The sequence below is a fragment of the Macrotis lagotis genome, chromosome 3 (assembly GCF_037893015.1).
Source record: "Macrotis lagotis isolate mMagLag1 chromosome 3, bilby.v1.9.chrom.fasta, whole genome shotgun sequence".
Classification (NCBI taxonomy): Eukaryota; Metazoa; Chordata; class Mammalia; order Peramelemorphia; family Peramelidae; genus Macrotis; species Macrotis lagotis.
The window spans coordinates 166818356-166836824 of NC_133660.1; the positions used below are offsets into that span (position 1 = coordinate 166818356).

Consider the following 18469-nt stretch of genomic DNA (forward strand, 5'->3'; position numbering starts at 1 on the left):
TCATATCATTTGCAAATAGCAAGAGTTTTGTTTCTTCCTTCTCAATTTTAATTACTTCAATTTCTTTTTTGCCTCTTATTGCTAAAGCTAAAATTTCCAATACAAAATTAAATAGTAGTGGTGATTAATAACATCCTTCTTTTACCCCTGATCTTATTGGTAATGTTTCTAGCTTATCCCCATTGCATATAATGCTTGTTGATGGTTTCAGATAGATATTGCTTATCATTTTAAGGAACAATACATTTATTCTTACCCTCTCTAATGTTTTTAGTAAGAGTGGGTGTTGAATTTTGTAAAAGGCTTTTTCAGCATCTATTGAGAGAGTCATATGATTTTTGTTAGGTTTGTTATTGATAAAGTTAATTATGCTGATAGTTTTCCTAATATTGAAGCAATCTATAAATCCTGCTAGGTCATGGTGTATTATCCTAGTGAAAATTTGTTATAATTGCTTTGCTAAAATTTTATTTAAGATTTTTGCATCTATATTAATTAGAGAAATTGGTCTATAATTTTCTTTATCTGTTTTGACTTTTCCTGGTTTGGGTATCAGCATCATATTGGTGTCATAGAAGGAATTATGCAGAGTTCTGTCTTCACCTATTTTTCCAAATACTTTATATAGAATTGGAACCAATTGTTTCCTGAATGTTTGATAGAATTCACTTGTGAATCCATCTGGCCCTGGAGATTTTTTCTTAGGGAGTTTATTGATGATTTGTTGATTTCTTTTTCTGAGATAGGATTATTTAGATATTTAATTTCCTCTTCTTTTAACCTGGGAAATTTATATTTTTGTAAATATTCATTCTTTTCACTTAAATTATCAAATTTATTGGCATGCAGTTGGGCAAAATCATTCTGAATTATTACTTTAATTTCCTCTTCATTAGTGGTGAATTCACCTTTATTTCATTTTTGATACTAGTAATCTGGTTTTCTTCTTTCTTTTTTTAATCAAATTAACCAAAGGTTTATCTATTTTATTGGTTTTTTTCATAAAATTAACTCTTGGTTTTATTTATTAGCTCAATAGTTTTTTTTACTTTTGATTTTATTTTCTCCTTTAATTTTTAGAATTTCCAATTTGGTATTTAATTGGGGATTTTTAACTTGTGCTTTCTCTAACTTTTTTAGTTGCCTGCTCAGTTCATTGATTTCCTCTTTCTCTATTTTATTCATGTAAAAATTTAGAGATATACTATATCCCCTAATAACTGCTTCGGCTGTATCCCATAAGTTTTGGCATGCTGTCTCATTATTTTCATTGTCTTGGATGAAATCATTAATTCTTTCTAGGATTTGTTGGTTGATCCACTCATTCTTTAAAATGAGGTTATTTAGTTTCCAATTAATTTTAGGTCTATCTGAGACAAGATATTTTATCTCTCAGAGATTTCTTATCTGTAATGGGAAAGAATTTGATGAGATAATCTCTAAGGGTCTCTTCCTATTCTAAAGTATTGATTATTTTGTTAACAAGGTTATAATTATTTTATTAATTATTATAAATGCATATTTACATTACCTTTTGATGTTTTTTGTTTTAGGAAAGAAGGAATAGTCCCTAGTAACTATGTGACGGAATACAGGCTAACCAACCTAGAAATATATGAGTAAGTGTTCTCTCAAAATAAGGTTTGTAATCTATTCATAAAACCTGAAAAAAGTTCAGTAGTTAAAAGTTTTAAGTATAAGAATTGTTTGGGACTTTTGTTTTTGAAAAAGGAAGTACCACCTTGAACAATTTTAGTAATCAAGACAATTTTTTTTATCAAAGAAATCTTTCTCAAAACTAATTTAGAGATGTGATTTCCAGGGTTTATTTTTTTTAATATGGGTATTTTGCGGTGACCCCTTTTTTGCTGTCAAAGAGAGAGGGTTTTTAAAAACCAAAACCTCATATTAATTTATCATTAACCCTAGTATTGAAATTTACCATAAAAATGGAACCCAAGTCTTTGCAAATTTTAAGAGGCCAAATAAATGCCAATTATTATTGTCTACTCTTTTAAAGTATTGAAATAATGAATAGGATAAAGAAAACATTAGGCAAAGTACATTAAAAAAATGGAATGTGAAACAATTCAGTTAATGGTAAATGGGACAAAATTTAATCTCCAGCAGAAAGTGTATTATTTAGATAAAGCCAAACTAAGACTTATTTCTGTAGCATGGAAGAATTAAACAAATCCATAAATCAGAGTCCATATTATTTACCTGTTCTTAAACATTTTAGAACTTAAAGAAGACTTAGAGATTCTTGATATTTTTTGTGCTTTGTGCCTCTTTGGCAGCCCTGTGAATTCCTTGTCAAAATGATGCCATTAAATCAATATATATACATATATATATATATATATATATATATATTAATAAAAAGAAACCACTTAAGTGAAATATAGTTGTCAAAATATTTTTTAAAAACTAAGTTCACAGATCCCATGTTAAGAATCCAAAACTTCATTTTGCCATGAGGCATATATGTAGAACTTTGGTAGATGGGAGGGATTTAGGACTCTTTCATGAAACTGGCAAGAGCAATATAAATCTGTGAGAGGTTGTGTGGCATTATACATAGAATACTAATAAATAACATGTTAATCACAGTACTATTCAAGAAAATAGCACTGAAAGATCTCAGCACTCTGATCAATATATTGATCAATTATGACTTCAGAAAACAGTTGGTAAAGAACATTATCTGATTCTTATCTGTGAGATTAATGGAATGTAGGTATGGATTGAGACACATATTTTTTGACATGGCCAATGTGTTGATTTGTTTGGTTTTGCTGTACTTCTTTCTTTTAAGTTCTTTGGAGTCATTGGAAAGTGTAAATTTCCAATTGAAAAGTTATTTTAATAGAGAAAGAAATAGAGAGAGGGAGGGAGGGAGAGAGAGAGACTGAGAGAGAGAGAGAGAGAGAGAGAGAGAATTCTGCTAGATGATGCTAGAATTCTGCCTTAGATGATGATGATGCTTGTCCATCATTCTCGAAGAAGATCATGACATCAGGGAGGTGATGCCATGACAAGCACATGGATTGGATTTGAGTGAGGTGGTGCTGTGCTAAGTCACCAGCCTCATTTTCTCCTCCAGAGTCATCTGGGTCCAGTGACCAGATATAAATTAGACCTGAAGGAGAGGTGATCACTGACTTGCCCAGGGTCACACAGCTAATAGACATCTGAGGTCATATTTGAACTCATGTCTTTCCTGACTCCAGGTATAAAATTCTATCTACTGAGCCATCTAGCTTCCAGTGTTAGGAATTCCTGAATTCAAGTTTGGCTTCAGACAGTAGCTAGATGTGTGACTCTGGGAAATCAATCAATCAATCAATCAACATTTAATAGATACCTAGCATGTTCCAGGCATTGTGCTAATCACTTTACTTCTATTTGCCTAAGTTTCATACCCTGTGAAATGGGGATAATAGCAACCAATAAATGAGATAATATTTGCAAAGTGCCTTGCAAACTTCAAAGAGTCTTATAAATATGTGAATTATTGTTATTTCCTTCTCTAGAATTACACTTAGGTCATTAAGCCTGGTAGACTTTAAGCATATATCATTAGCTGTTAGAAAATAGGCATATTATTCGATCCTAACTAACTTAGTCCACTAACTTTGAATTTCATTGCCAGAGAGTAGTCAAGAATAATCATACCATTTTCCATAGGCATCTTTCTGATTTCTTTAAAAAAAATTCTCCTTTTCTTCATGGAAACTAATAATTAGAATCTTCCCAGCACTGAGGGAATCCTATTTTGGTTCTTAAAAAATACAGTATTTCATCAGTGAAGTTATTTCTACCTCTGAAGTGAATCATGGCTACTTCACCTCTAGTTGTAGAAGGCTGAACAAGTTGCTGTGGCTGATCTTTTGATTGTGAATCTTCTGGCACTTAGCTTGGTGGGTTCTCAGACCAGGAATCCTGGGCTGTCCCCAACTCCATACGTGGAGATTTTCCAGTTCAGGAGAACTTCCCAGATATTATGCTCTCCTGTCATCTTTTAGAGCACTGGGCTACCTCCCTGCCCCAGTGAATGCTCAAAGGAGGACTCTAATAGAGAAAAATACTGTAGAATTGCTAAAATTATAAAATTGCTAGATTATGGAGGCTTTGAATGGGAGGCTAGGAAATTTGTATTATTTTTTGAGTAGATAATGGGGAGCCATTGAAGATTTTAAACAAGGAATGAAATTGTTTGACATGGTAATAAGGAAGATTGTTTTCTTTTTTGTTTGTTTGTCTGTACTTAGGGCTCATGATAATTGTTATACCTTACAATATTTTCCTATGGATGCAGTCCAAAAAAGCACAATTTGTTTAGACTTTCATTTGAAGGCTAACATTGTTTTTTAAAGTTTACTTTATTTAGTCTTAGGTTAAATTGGGAAGGGGTGTTATCTCAAAAAGTTTAACAGAGAGCATACAAAGAAAGGTATTCTTAGGCAGCTCTTGGGTGAAAAAGGGAAACCTTGAATTTTTCAACTTAGCTTAGATTAATTTTTCAGTTTAGCTTAGACTAAATATAAGAGAATAATTGTCTAAGATTACAATTTCTTGTACTCTATCATAATATTTAAATTTTTAAATAAGATCCTTGTGTCTCAGAAAGTTGAACTGGAATATATGTAGGAGACAGTTCTGTACTTGTTTGACATTTGTCTGACCTATGTTTATAATAAAGCTAATCAAAAACCTAAGACCAAATGAATGAATGAACTTCTGTTAAGGACACTATTTTAAATACTTAAAGTCATGAAAGATAGCCCTTTAAAAGGAAAAGTGTTTTTTTAATAAAGTATGCATGACATTAGAATGGTAACTGATATTTCATAAAATTATAGGTGGTATCATAAAAACATCACTAGGAATCAGGCAGAAGATCTATTGAGACAAGAGGTAAGTCAACAAATTTGTGTGTGAATCTGCGGGTAGCAAAAAAAAAAAATTCCAAGAATCCATTGTGAGCATTTTTACTCATCAAAAAAAGATCCATCTGTTGCTTCTTTTCTATGATTCTCTTAGTACAACTTCACTTTATATGAGTATTTATGAAAAGTTGCAAGCAAACATGATGCAACATGATGTTTCCATAGAAATAATTTTCAATAAGCTTTACTTCTTTCTTCCCTTCCTCTTTTCCTTCCCTCTCTCCTTCCCTCTCTCCTTCCCTCCCTCCTTCCTTCCTTCCTTCCTTCCTTCCTTTTTTCTCTCTCCATTTATTTATTAAATGCATTACAGAATGCCAGAGTGCCAGTAGTGGTTTCATGTTATTTATTAACTAAAATTTAAACAGCTATAGATGCCAACTGAAGTCTTAATGAAAAGCACTGACTCCTAATTACGTAAAAATCTTGTTTAACTTAAATAACTTTAACTTAGCTATGTTATATTTAAAAATTAAGATAAACTGAGGCACAAAGTTCCAAGCATGTTCAATTTATTGATGAAACTAGTGTTTACCAATAAAAGAGATCTCTCAACTTCTCTATCAGTCAAAAAATGTAACAAAAAGCAAAAACTCACAAGGTAGGGCTTATTAGTCTTATATATTTGGGAAATACAAGAGAACAAAGAACAGGAAGCATCACAGATAGAAAACAATATGACTGGTTACAAAGTCTGAAATGTCAGAGACAATAAACGATATGATTAGTTAGACATTTCAGACTAGCTCCTTTTATCCTGTGGTTGGAAAAAAGTTGATTAATAGAGTCCATCTGCTTGATAGTTAAGCAGAGATAACAGATTTCTTGGTACCCACCTGCCTTCTGTAAGGCTTCTTAGTAAGATTTCTCTTAATTGTGCATGGGAATGCAAGGCTGTTTAGAGATAATGTATTTTTTTTAGGTAAGGTGCTCATGAACTTCTGAACTTAACTCAGAAACAAAGAACTTCAAAGAATTCAAGAAACTGAAAAACAGAATAAATGAAATCAAATATATAAAAATCAAGATTTGATTTTCTCAACTAGCAGAGAATTAGAAATAATAGTCCCATAGGATACTTGAGATAGCCTTAAGTTGGACTCAATTATTAAGTGTACAAAAAATGATACCATGTTCAGCAATTATGGCCAAAGCAAGGTTAAACTTTATAGCTACTAAGAGAAAAACATGTTGATGAAATACTGAACTATCTTGTAGCAAGCAATTGACCTGTCAGGCAAAATATAAATTATTTGCCTAGCTCTTTGCTTATTATCATCCATGAAAGTATGCAAATAGGAAATTCTATTATTAAAGTTTCCACTAAAGTAACTAGAGTAGAGAATTATCATGTAATGGATCCCTAAGGTCCCTCTTACTCAAATTCTATGAAATTATAGCTAAAAAAACCTTCTGATTCCTGGCTCTTGTTCTATCTACTCAGCTCAAGAGTTTCATATTATTGCCCTGTGGGACTTGAAGACAAGTCTCCCAATAGGGGAAGAAACTGTTTAAAAGTCTTAATCTTCAATAGGAAGTCCACATAAAATCTGCTTTATTGTGATTATATCCTTATGAAATGAAAATATTTTAAGATTTCAGAGATTACTAAGAGCAGAAAGAAAAGGGCTGGCAATAGACAAAGGACATTAAAAAGGAGAAACTCCAAAATAATTTTGATAAGGCTATGATGAAAATACTTAGGAAATAGAAGTTAATAATAGCTTCTCTCAACAGCCATTTTAAATCACATTCTAATCACTTAATGAGATCCCTATAATTTGCTAACTACCATCCTTCTGTTCATGACTCAGTTCAAGACATTCCTCTGATCTAATATTTCCTAATCTTTGTTTTAAGAACTATGAACTTGCAGGGGCAGACCAAAATGCAATAAGGAGCATCAGCCTTTCCCTACTATTTACATTTTCTATTCTTGTTTCACCACCTGTAATACTACTGTAAATACTGTATGCATGCTTGCATTCATACACTTGTGTACATATATAAACATATGCACACGCTATCTTTTCTCTCTGCCACCATGATCACATGCTCTACACGCTATTTTTTCAATCATAAAATTTCAGAAAATAAAGTAGAAAATCTACATGATCAAAACACACTAAAGGGGCAGCTAGGTGGCGCAGTGGATAGAGCACCAGCCCTGGAGTCAGGAGTACCTGAGTTCAAATCCAACCTCAGACACTTGGTGATTGCCTAGTTGTGTGGCCTTGGGCAAGCCACTTAACCCTGTTTGCCTTGTAAAAAAACAACTAAAAAAAACACACTAAAGTAATCTTTGCAACCTACCAAAGTGACAGGTTCTAATACCCTGGCTGGGATGATTAGCCTACTCTCTTCTCTGAGTCCTAGAAAGGAAGAGGAGTCAAGGAAGGATCTGCACAATACAAAGAGGCAAAGCAATTCATCTTCTCATTATCCATTTCATTGGATTGCTGTGAAGATAGACTGAGATATGAGAGAACTTGGAAGATTTTTTTTGGGGGGGGAGTACAGATTAAGGTATTATCTTCCTCCTCTTCATCATCATCTCATAATCCTCTAGTGATGCTACATGCCCAAAATGGTTTCAGGTGTTCAATATCAGTTCCTTAGATAGTTCATCCTACCCTATACTCTGTGGCATGCTATTCCCTGAACTTTCAGAGTTCCTGGGGAGAAGATGACTTGTAATTTTAAGAAACCTCCATAAAACCACTTCTATTTTTATTAAAAAGCTGATAGTAACTTTTGAACAAGTAAATGTAACAGATAGTTGCTATACTTGATTTTTAACTGTTTATTTCTTGGAGTCTTCTGATGTAGTGGGCATTGCACTTAAATATTTCAAGCACCTTGTACTGGTGTGGGCAGTTCTTCCATTTATGAAAATTACAACTCTCTGTGGACTAGGTGATTGTTTTCTAGACTTGATGTGACAAAAAGCACAAATGAAATAATCTTTGCAAGGATATTTCTTTCCAAAGTGGTTTGCAAAGCTTCATCTCAGCTGTCTCATTGTGTTTTTCCTCTGTATACTTCAGACTCTCACAGCTCTTCCTTCAGTTCAACTTTTTCTGCCTGTTCTTCTCTGTTAGCCTTGGGGAAACAAGTAACACAGATGTGGGGAGGACAAAGTCATCTTCTCTACTGTGGTAACTGGGAAAGTAAAGAAAGATGAGGGGTGGCTAGGTGGCACAGTGGATAGAGCCTCCTGGAGTCAGGAAGACCTGAGTTCAAATGTGACCTCAGACACGTAATAATTACCTAGCTGTGTGGCCTTGGGCAAGCCACTTAACCTCATTGCCTTGCACAAAAACTAAAATTAAAAAAAAAAAAAGATGAGGAGACAATATGTCAGAGGATAAGGAAAGGTGGAGGGGAAAAGACCTAGATCAGGGATCCTCCCACGCTATTAGTTTCTTTGTTTGCTGGGCTGTTATTCTTTATAGCAAAGGACTCAATACCTGCAGTTTAAGGACAACAAATACTTTAGAAACATTGTTAGAATCTAGGCAGTGTTAACTCAACCCACAGGCTAATTTTACTACTTTATTTGATACTTGCTGCTTTCATGTTTTAAATGCTCCTGGAGGGAGCAGTTTATGACCAAAGAAGAGATAGAGAACATTATTTTACAAACTGGATAATTTTGATTACATAAAATTAAAAGGCTTTACCTTGGATCTCTCTTCTCAGAGGAAAGGGTGTCGGTCTTACAATTGCTGAGGAGAGAGATAAGAGATTGGCAGCTAAGCAGAGCAGTGGCTAAATGATTGTAAATCATGAGAGAATTTGTAGGTTTTCAATCAAATTAAGATTTTAAATTCAGTTTTTAAAATGATTATGCTGCAAATACGTAAATTACACCAAAAAATAAGAATCTTAAACAGCTCATTTTTATAAAGCAATATTGAACAAGCCATAATGCTTTTCTCTTCTTTCCTTGAATTAGAGCACTTTGCGTATGACTGTTGCATAAAATGACGTGGAAGATGTACCTGTATTGGTTTTGCTTAACTTGTTACATGGGAAGTCTCACTGTGATTGGAGGATGGGGAGAGGAATATTGCAAAATGGCTGATGTTAAAACAAAAGATATTAATAAAACTTAAAGAAAAAATTAAAAGGCTTTAACAAAAAGAAAACCACTGCAACCAAGATTAAAAGGAATGTAGTAAGTTGGGAAACAATTTTTACAACTAGTATTTCTGACAAAGGACTCATTTCTAAAATATATAGAGAATTGAGTCAAATTTATAAAAAAAGTCATTTCCCAGTTAATAAATGGTCAAAGGCTATGGAAAGGCAATTCTCAGACAAAGAAATCAAAACTAGGACATCTAAGTGGCACAGGGGGGAGAGTACTGGCCCTGGAGTAAGGAGGATCTGAGTTCAAATCTGAGCTCCAACATTTAATTACCTAGCTGTGTGATCTTGGACAAGTCATTTAACCCCAGTGCCTTCCAAAAAAAAAAAGAAAGAAGTCAAAGCTATCTCTAGTTTTATGAAAAATTGCTCTAAATCAGTATTGATTAGAGAAATGCAAATTGAAGCATCTCTGAGGTACCATCTCATATCTCTCAGATTGGCCAATATGACTAGAAAGGATAATGATCAAGGCTGGAGGGATGTAAGAGAACTGGGACACTAATGCATTATTAGTGGAGTTGTGAACTGACCCAATCTTTTGGAGAGCAGTTTGGCATTATGCCCAAAAGACAAGAAAACTGCATACTCTTTGATCTAGCAATACCTCTAAAGAGTCACTATCCTGAAAAAGATCAAGAAAAAGGGTAAAAATTCCACATGTACAAAAATAGTCATAGCAGCTCTTTTTGTAGTAGCAAAGAATTGGAAATTGAGGAGATGCCCATCAATTGGGGAATGGCCAAACAAATTGTGGTATTTGTATGTGATGGAACACTATCATTCTATAAGGAATCTGGAGGGATGGGACTTTAGACTATCCTGGAAAGACTTGTATGAATTAATGTTGAGTGAAATGAGTAGAACCAGAAGAACATTATACACATTAACAACAGCATGGGGCAATGAACAACCATGATGGACTTGTTCATTTTATTTTATTTTTATTGTTTTAGGTTTTTGCAAGGCAAACGGGGTTTAAGTGGCTTGCCCAAGGCCATACAGCTAGGTAATTATTAAGTGTCTGAGACCGGATTTGAACCCAGGTACTCCTGACTCCAGGGCGGGGCTTTATCCACTGCCACCTAGCAGCCCTGACTTGTTCATTTTAGCAGTACAATAATCAAAGACAATTTTAAGGCACTTGTGTTGGAGAACAGCATCCATATCCAAAAAAGAAACTGTGGGAAATGAAGATCAAAGCTTATTATCTTCAATTTTTAAAAGTTGTCTTGGATATTATGGCACTATGTTCTCTCTAATGTTTTCTTTCTTTTGGATCTGATTCTTCTCTCACAACACATTCAATATAGATCTATGTTTAGCATATATGTTTAGCATTCTTTCCATCAGAGGGAGTGGGGAAGAAAGGGAGGGAGGAAGAAAAATTGTAAAACTCAAAGCCTTGCAAAAAAATTGATTGGTAAAAATTACCATTGTATGTAGTTGGAAAAATAACTAAAAATATTTTAATTTTAAGAAATGCTCCTGGAATAGAAACCAAAAGCCTCAGCAACATTTTGAATGGGCTATGCCTTCAAAGAAATGAGATTGGACTCTGTGGGTGAACATTCTCCCTTTGACACAACTCTCATGACAATTTTGTCAATTTGACTTTATGCTAATTCAAACAAACAAACAAACAAACAATTAAACAAAAACCTCTCTATGCTGAATGAATTGTTTTGCAGTCCAAAGAAGGTGCATTTATTGTCAGAGATTCCAGGCGTTTGGGAGCTTACACCATCTCTGTGTACTCAAGAATTAGAAGGTCAGTAGTTATAAGTCTAGCATGCTTTGGAAAGAACTGCTTTTGATATGTGTTGTTGGTGTCGGGTAAAAACGTACCAAAAAAAAACACTTAGGGAAGCATAATAGAGGAAATAGAGTGCTAGATTGGGAGAAGTGAGAAAATCTGGTTATCAATTCACCTCACTAAGGAACAGATTCTTTATAAAAAAGGACTTTGGACTAGATCAGAGGTTCTTAACCTTCTTTGTGTCAGGGACCCCTGGTAACTTGGTGAAACCCTTTGCAGAATGTTTCTAAATATATTTAAATATAGGGTTATATAAATATAAGTTTCTAAATATAACAGGGTTATAAAGGAAACCAATTTCACAATGATCAGAAATATCAGAAAATATGCTAAAATACAAATTTTTTAAAATATCTTTTGAAAAGCATGTTCATAGACTAAATAATCTCTGAGACTCCAAACTTATTCTGCTTTTGTGGGTATTTCTATATAACAACTTTGTAAGAATTAAAATTAAAATGAAAGTTAACTAAAGGATTAGCATATAATGTAGATAGAGTGATACTGTAGCATTAATTTAAGAATATTTATTGAGCACCTACTACTTGTTAGGGACAAAGACTTTTTTCGTGATCACTCATAAAACTGCAAATTTAAATGACATTTACCAGAGAACTTTTCTTGGAATGGTATAGTGTGATTCATCTGTATTTTAATCCAGACCTAGGATTTCATTGGTGAAAGGCATTCATTTCTAGAGAATTTTGTTTCTTGAGCCTCTTCAACAACAACAACAACAACAATAACAAAAATGTGTTGTAAATCTCTGGGGGTAATTTAACGCACTATTTGTAATATTCTTTTAGATTTATTCATACAATGCCCTAAAATAACATGATAACACATACAGTAACTTTTGTTAAAAAACCATAATGATAACTTTTGCTCAAAAAAGCTCCAAATTTAAATTTATATCACATAATTTCCAATATTAAGTATAAAATTTTGTTGTAACTATGATCATGAAAAACAATATAAAATGATAAAGTAAATATTTATAATATTTTGATCATTGTTTACATTGCTAATGAGATATGATTACAGGTTAACAGAGGGGAATGAGGAAGCTCCTCTGGTACAATGTACAGAAGCAGATGAAGTTATTCATATATGTCTCAGTTTGTGATTAAATGTTGAATTTTTAGGGCAGTTTGAAAACAATTTGATGAAAAGTTGAGAAATTACAAAACATGTTATATTTCATTAAAAACTATCAGAGTTTGAGGGGTTATCCAGCCTCAACCTCAAAAAAATCATTTTGTACATGATTATAATGGTTTTAAATTCCTGTAGATATAAACTTAAAATTCTTCAAACATGCACATGCTTGTCACAGAGGATGAATTTATTGAAACCATAATTGAAAAATTGCTTAAGGCACCATTGAAGAATTTTCCTAATTCATGAACCTCTAAGTGGAAACCACTAGTGCAAGGAACACCCCTATGAGGAAATTCCCTTTACCAGCATAGATCAAAGACTCAGGGGATAGAGCATTGACCTTGAAATTAGAAGGATGGGAACTTGAATTCAGCCTCAGACATTTGACACTTACTAGCTGTGTGACCTTGGGCAATGATTTGCCTGGCATCCGAGGCCATCTCCAGTCATCCTGATTCATATCTGGCCGGTTAACTCAGATGATTCTGGAGGAGAAAGTGAGGCTGGTGACTTAGCACAACACCCCCTCACTCAAATCCAATTCACGTACTTGTCATGGCATCACCTCCTGGATGTAATGGTCATCTTTGAAAATGAAGGAAAAATATTATAATTATTATAGTCTGAGAAAATTGCCTGAGGCACTGAGTTTAATTGATTTACCTATGGTCATACAGTCAATATGTATGAAAAGCAAAACTTGAACCCTTTTTTTTTCCCCTGACTCAGTCGATCTTGACATAGGAGTTTTTAAGGTGATAGTATTATGATGATTGGTGCCATGGTGATTTTATTTATATAACTAACATTTGCTTCTTTGATCACAGAAGAGGTGAGCTACCCATCAAGCATTATCGAATTAAAAGTCATGACTCAGGGCAGTGCTATGTGAGTGAAAGACATCTTTTCTCATCAATACCAGAACTGATTCAGTATCATCAGCACAATGCAGCAGGTAAAAAACAAAAACAAAAACAAAAACAAAAACCTCAGGAACTTCAATCGAAATGATGCAGGACAACCAGACAATTTCCTTATCATTAGATTTAACTCATTTGAATAATAATAAAATTCTATGTTTCAATTTTTTTTATCTTCCATTAGGATAGAAGACTGTGGTCTTACTGTAGGAGAAAAGTGTGGATGGTGGAGCAGACCTTCTGATCTTAATATTCCCAGAAAGTAATTTTCTGATTCCACTTTTTTCTTTCTCTTGGTAACAGTCCATTATTCTGCCTTCCAGAAGGACTCAGGTTTCTAAGTTCTCTGTTCTATTGTCTCTGAATTAAACACACAAATTTCTCTTTTTTTGAGTTTTGAGGGGATTTTTATTTATGCCATTACAAGGCTACATCCCAATTGAAATTTTTTAATTTAATTTTAATTATAAATTAAATTTAAATAAAATTAAAATAACAAACAAAATGGGAAATTTAAATGTCTTAAAATTTTTTTCTCTTATGACCACTGAAGTTAAATGTCTTAAAATTTTTTTCTCTAATGACCACTGAATAAAATACAACCTTCCAAATATCCTCTGTCATTTTGCCTTTTTCTATAACTTTTTTTTTAGGTTTTTTTTTGCAAGCCAAACGGGGTTAAGTGGCTTGCCCAAGGCCACACAGCTAGGTAATTATTAAGTGTCTGAGACCGGATTTGAACCCAGGTACTCCTGACTCCAGGGCTGGTGCTTTATCCACTGCGCCACCTAGCCGCCCCTTTCTATAACTTTTAATGAATTTTGAAAACCCTGGTTCTCAATGAAAATGTAATGGAGGTGGTAGTTGATTTTTCTTAGTTCTAAGTATTCACTAATTTATTCTTGGAATTTTTCTTCTAAGATACCATAACTACACTCCTACCTAGAAATAGATTAAGTTCTCCAGCTTTTAAAGTTGGCAAGGCTGAGGCTTATCAAATCTTTACACACAACAGTTAAGAATAAGAAGCAATTCTTTTCCTCAAGGAGATTTCAGTCTAATGGGTAGTTAAGATATGCACAAATAATTTCAGCATAAAATAGAATTTAACAAGTGTCAGAATAAATAGTTTATGGGAAAAAGGGGATCACCTTTTGGAAGTGGTAGTGATTGGATAGGTATCAAACAGAAATAAGAAAACTGTTGAACTATTTTGAGGAAAAGATATTAGTTTAATTTTAGACATGTTGAAGAGTCAGCAGAATATCTAGTAGATAATAGTTGGTATAAATTTGAAATTATCACCCAGGAGAGAGGTCAAGGATAGAGATACATAGGTTTAGAACTTACATAAAAAAAAAAGGTGTTAGTTAATGTGTTGAGAGGGAATAAGACCACAGAGAAGGGCACAGAGAGAAGTAAAAGAGTTTGAGATCAGAATTTTTTTGGAAGCCCACATTTAGGGGACAGGAAATGAAGAGCCATCAAAGAAAGCTTTCGAGGAAAGAGTAGGAGTAGTCAACAGTATTAAATGCTGCCTAGAGTTCAAGGAAATTAAGAACTGAAAAACAATTATTGAATTTGATATTTAGGTCAAATTAGGTCCACAATAACATTAAAGAGAAAGTTTCCATAGAGCAATTTGTATTTTTCACATGTTCTCATGAAAAGCTATGACTAGGAAAATGTCTATAGGGAAATGACTGATATTCAGTTATAATTAAGGGCAGGATAAGAGTTTAATTTTCTCCTCTAATTTAATAAGTAGATTGGTGATTTAAGAAAATAGCTCTAATATACTCTTTTTTCTTTTTAGGACTCATAACCCGTCTCCGGTATCCAGTTGGCCCCATGGGAAACTGCTTGCCAGCAACAGCTGGTTTCAGCTATGGTAGAGTTTGAAATTCTCTTCTAGTAAAATAGTAGACCTAGCCAAAAAAAAAAAATCCATTCCAAGTGCCCAGTTTACTTAATGTAAATTGTTGTATAGTTGAAAGAATAATAATAATAATAGCTAACTTGAACAGCACGAAAGCTGTATCAGGCACTCTGCTAAGCTCTTTATAATTATTATCTCATTTGATCCTCACAAACAACCCTCACAGGTAAGTGCTTTTATTTTCCTGATTTTACAAATGAGAAAACAGAAGCAAACAGAGATCAACTGATTTGCCCTGGGTCACACAATTAATAAGTATCTAAGTTGAATTTGAACTGAGATCTTCCTGATTTCATATCCAAGACTCTATCCACTCACTGCTCCATCTATCTTTTATTTAAATAGTTACCCTCTCTAGAAACAAAGATTTCTGGGGAAAGGTCACTATCCAAGAGAGTTCAGTCTGCTATATCTACGAAGTATGGGAGATTCTAGATCATCCTTCTTCCTGATTGCCTTTAGGTGAAACTTAGTCATAACCTAAATTTGGGTGGTTTCTAGGAAATGTGACATTCGCAAATTCCAAAAGTTACATTTTGGGAGGAACTTTTATTTCCTTTAAAAAGTGAAATGATGAAAGGAATTATCCCTTCCCCTCAAAAAACAAACTTCTTCCAAACTATAGGTTAGACTTGAACCTCTTACAAAACCATATTCTGGCTAGGAAAATTTTTTTAAGAAAAATATTATTAAGTCATTTAAGTGTTTGCTTTTCTAGCTCACTAGAATCATCTCTCCCTCCCATTAAAGTGGCTATTTGAATGACATTTTTTAGGGTTTCTCTGCTTATGCCTAGAAAAGAAATTGAGTCAAGGATCAAAGGGCAAATGAGAATTCTACAAAGCTAAATAAAAAATACATAAAACACTAGATTGTGAGTGTTCTATAAGTTGAAGCAGCTTAGGAACCCATTCACAGTATTCCTTCTTAACTGTCAAATGCTGAAGTGTATATAACACTGGTGGGTATTGCTGTGAAGGGTAGTGTTGCAAATGAGATTTAACAAGAAGATAAATTGAGGTGCATTTCTCTGATCAAAATAACATTTATTAGAAGTGATGCTTATAGCTGTGAATAAATGAGTCAGTGGATTGCCTCAATTTATGCCAAAGAACCAGAATTGAAATGCAACTGACTTTTATAAGCATAGAACAAAGAAAAGGAGAGGTTAGGTGAGATCATGAGGTTGAGGACAACATGACTGGTTTCATAGCTGAGGCAAGGGAGAGCAACATGATTGGTTGGAAGTTTGGTTATGAGGCGTTAGCAGCAACCCTCTTCTCCCTCCCCCTCTTAATAAGAAGAGCTCATTGAGTCTAACTGCAAGGTCTAGGGATAATGAACAGAAAAATCAGACGTTCTTGACAGATAATTTGGTGATGAAAAGATATCAAATCAGACTCTCTTAGGACACATTCCCCCAAGGTTAGATAAATTCCTTGAGGCAAGAATAGAACAGAGCTTAGCAAGAGAACTGGATTTCTAAACTTAGCCCATTATAGGAAAATTGAATTCAAAACTAAAAGTTCAGAGACAAAGAACCCTGACTTAGACAGACATTTATAGTACAAAAATTCATTCGCTGTCAATTGAATTAATCATAAATGATAGAGCATCAATCTTGATCATTTCAACAGAGCAACTTGTGACTTAAATCTACTTTCTGGATCAAAGGCTGACAAAATTTCAAATCCTCTTGGGTTAGTTTACATATCATTAAATAGATTACACATCACAAATATGTCAGTTCTCTCATTCATCTACAAAAGCACAACTCTCTATGAAAGAGAAATAAAGTTCTTAAAAACTTTCCTTACCTCACCCCATTTGTTTCTACTGTGGGTAAAACTATAAAACTATAAAAAGGTACTACTTTAATGGAAAATTAGAATTTTAGGTTAAATCCCTAAGATTTCAAAAATTCTTTTTAACTTTTAAAAATCTTATCATCTTAATGTAAATACATTTAGTATCCTTCCAACAAAAAAGGCACTTAATAAATTCTTGTTAACTGGTTGATTTTCTCTTTGAAAGTAGAGTCCAGATCAGCCAGGAAGCTTGGGTGGGTGGAAAATGGGGTGAAGGTGAGTGAAGAGAGAAAATAAAAGGGAGAAAAAGACACAGAAGTTAATTATAAGGCTTAGAAAGAGATTGGGAGAGGTTTCTTTTTTTCTTATTGATATATTATTTTACCTTTCCAATTACATTATGAGAGTTTTCCAACATTCATCCATATGCATATTTATAAATTACACAATTTTCTTCCACACTTCCTTCCCACCCCCTTCCCCTCACCAGCAAACAGTCTAGTGAACAGTATTTACACATTAGTAATTTTTTATGTGAGCAGTTGGGATGAAGGAAAGAGGAAGAAAATCATAGGAGAGGAAGAAAAAACATAAGAGAAATTTTTAAAAAGTGAACATGGCAGGCAGCTAGGTGGTGCAGTAGATAGAGCACCAGCCCTGGAGTCAGGAGTACCTGAGTTCAAATCCAGTCTCAGACACTTAATAATTACCTAGCTGTGTGGCCTTGGGCAAGCCACTTAACCCCATTGCCTTGCAAAAAAAAAAAAAACCTAAAAAAAAGTGAACATGGTATGCATTCAGATTCTGAAGCATTTTTTTTTGTTTTGTTGATTTTTTTAAATCTGAATATGGATAGTGTTGTCCTTAATAGATCTCCCAGGGTTCTCCTACTTATCTGAACTGCTGAGAGGAACTGAATCCCTTAAAGTTGATCAACTCACAATGCTGTTAATGTGTACAATGTTCTCTTGGTTCTGCTGCCTTCACTCAGCACCAGTTTGTGTAATTCTTCCCATGCTTCTCTAGATCCAACTAGTCATTTCCCAATTGATGGGTGTCCCCCCTCAATTTCCAATTCTTTGCCACTAGAAAAAGAAAGGTTTCTTAAAGCCCAAAGTAATCTACTTCAATAACATGTCTTGTGTGTGGAGGGGTAAAATCTTCCAGAGAAACCAAATTTAATTTGAATTAATCCATGCTACCACTCATTGGTAGCATGTTTGACAGATCCATGTTTGATAGATCTGATTTAGAAGGAATAGGAAATGTGCCCCTGCAGGGGAAACAATTTTTTTTATTTCTTTTTTTTTTGGAAAAATTTCTTAAAGAAAATCCTTTAAAAAACAAAAAAATACTAAAAAACCTTCAAAGGATTTTTGTAATTATACACAAAAAGAACATTTGATAATTTAATCAAAGGAAACATTAGGAAGGAGTTTCCCCTTGTGTTTATCTTTGTGAACATTAAAATGGAAAGCAGATGAAGTTTAGAATGCCTGAAAAAAAAGCCTTTTTTTCTTGGAAAACATAAGGTTACCCTTTTGAGTGAAAATATTCTAACAAAAATTAGAACTTTGTGGATATTGTTCACTGATTGGGCCATTTCTTAGCTCTTGAATTTCTCATCTGTAAAATGAAGGGGTTAAATTGGATAGTTTCTAAATCTAAAAACCTTTAAAGTTTTGACAGTCTATGATTTTTCTTCCTTTTCCATACTAACA

General features: G+C 33.7%; 1 protein-coding gene across 1 annotated transcript in view; it reads left to right on the top strand.

Annotated features, from left to right (window-relative positions):
* The window catches only part of TXK (TXK tyrosine kinase), a 62513-nt gene that overhangs the window by 24697 nt on the left and 19347 nt on the right, over positions 1 to 18469 (top strand). Inside the window, exons 5-9 of the mRNA XM_074229500.1 lie at positions 1554 to 1619; positions 4866 to 4920; positions 10793 to 10872; positions 12909 to 13036; positions 14818 to 14892. Coding sequence (XP_074085601.1) covers positions 1554 to 1619; positions 4866 to 4920; positions 10793 to 10872; positions 12909 to 13036; positions 14818 to 14892 — 404 coding nt within the window. The remainder of the gene's footprint in view (positions 1 to 1553; positions 1620 to 4865; positions 4921 to 10792; positions 10873 to 12908; positions 13037 to 14817; positions 14893 to 18469) is intronic.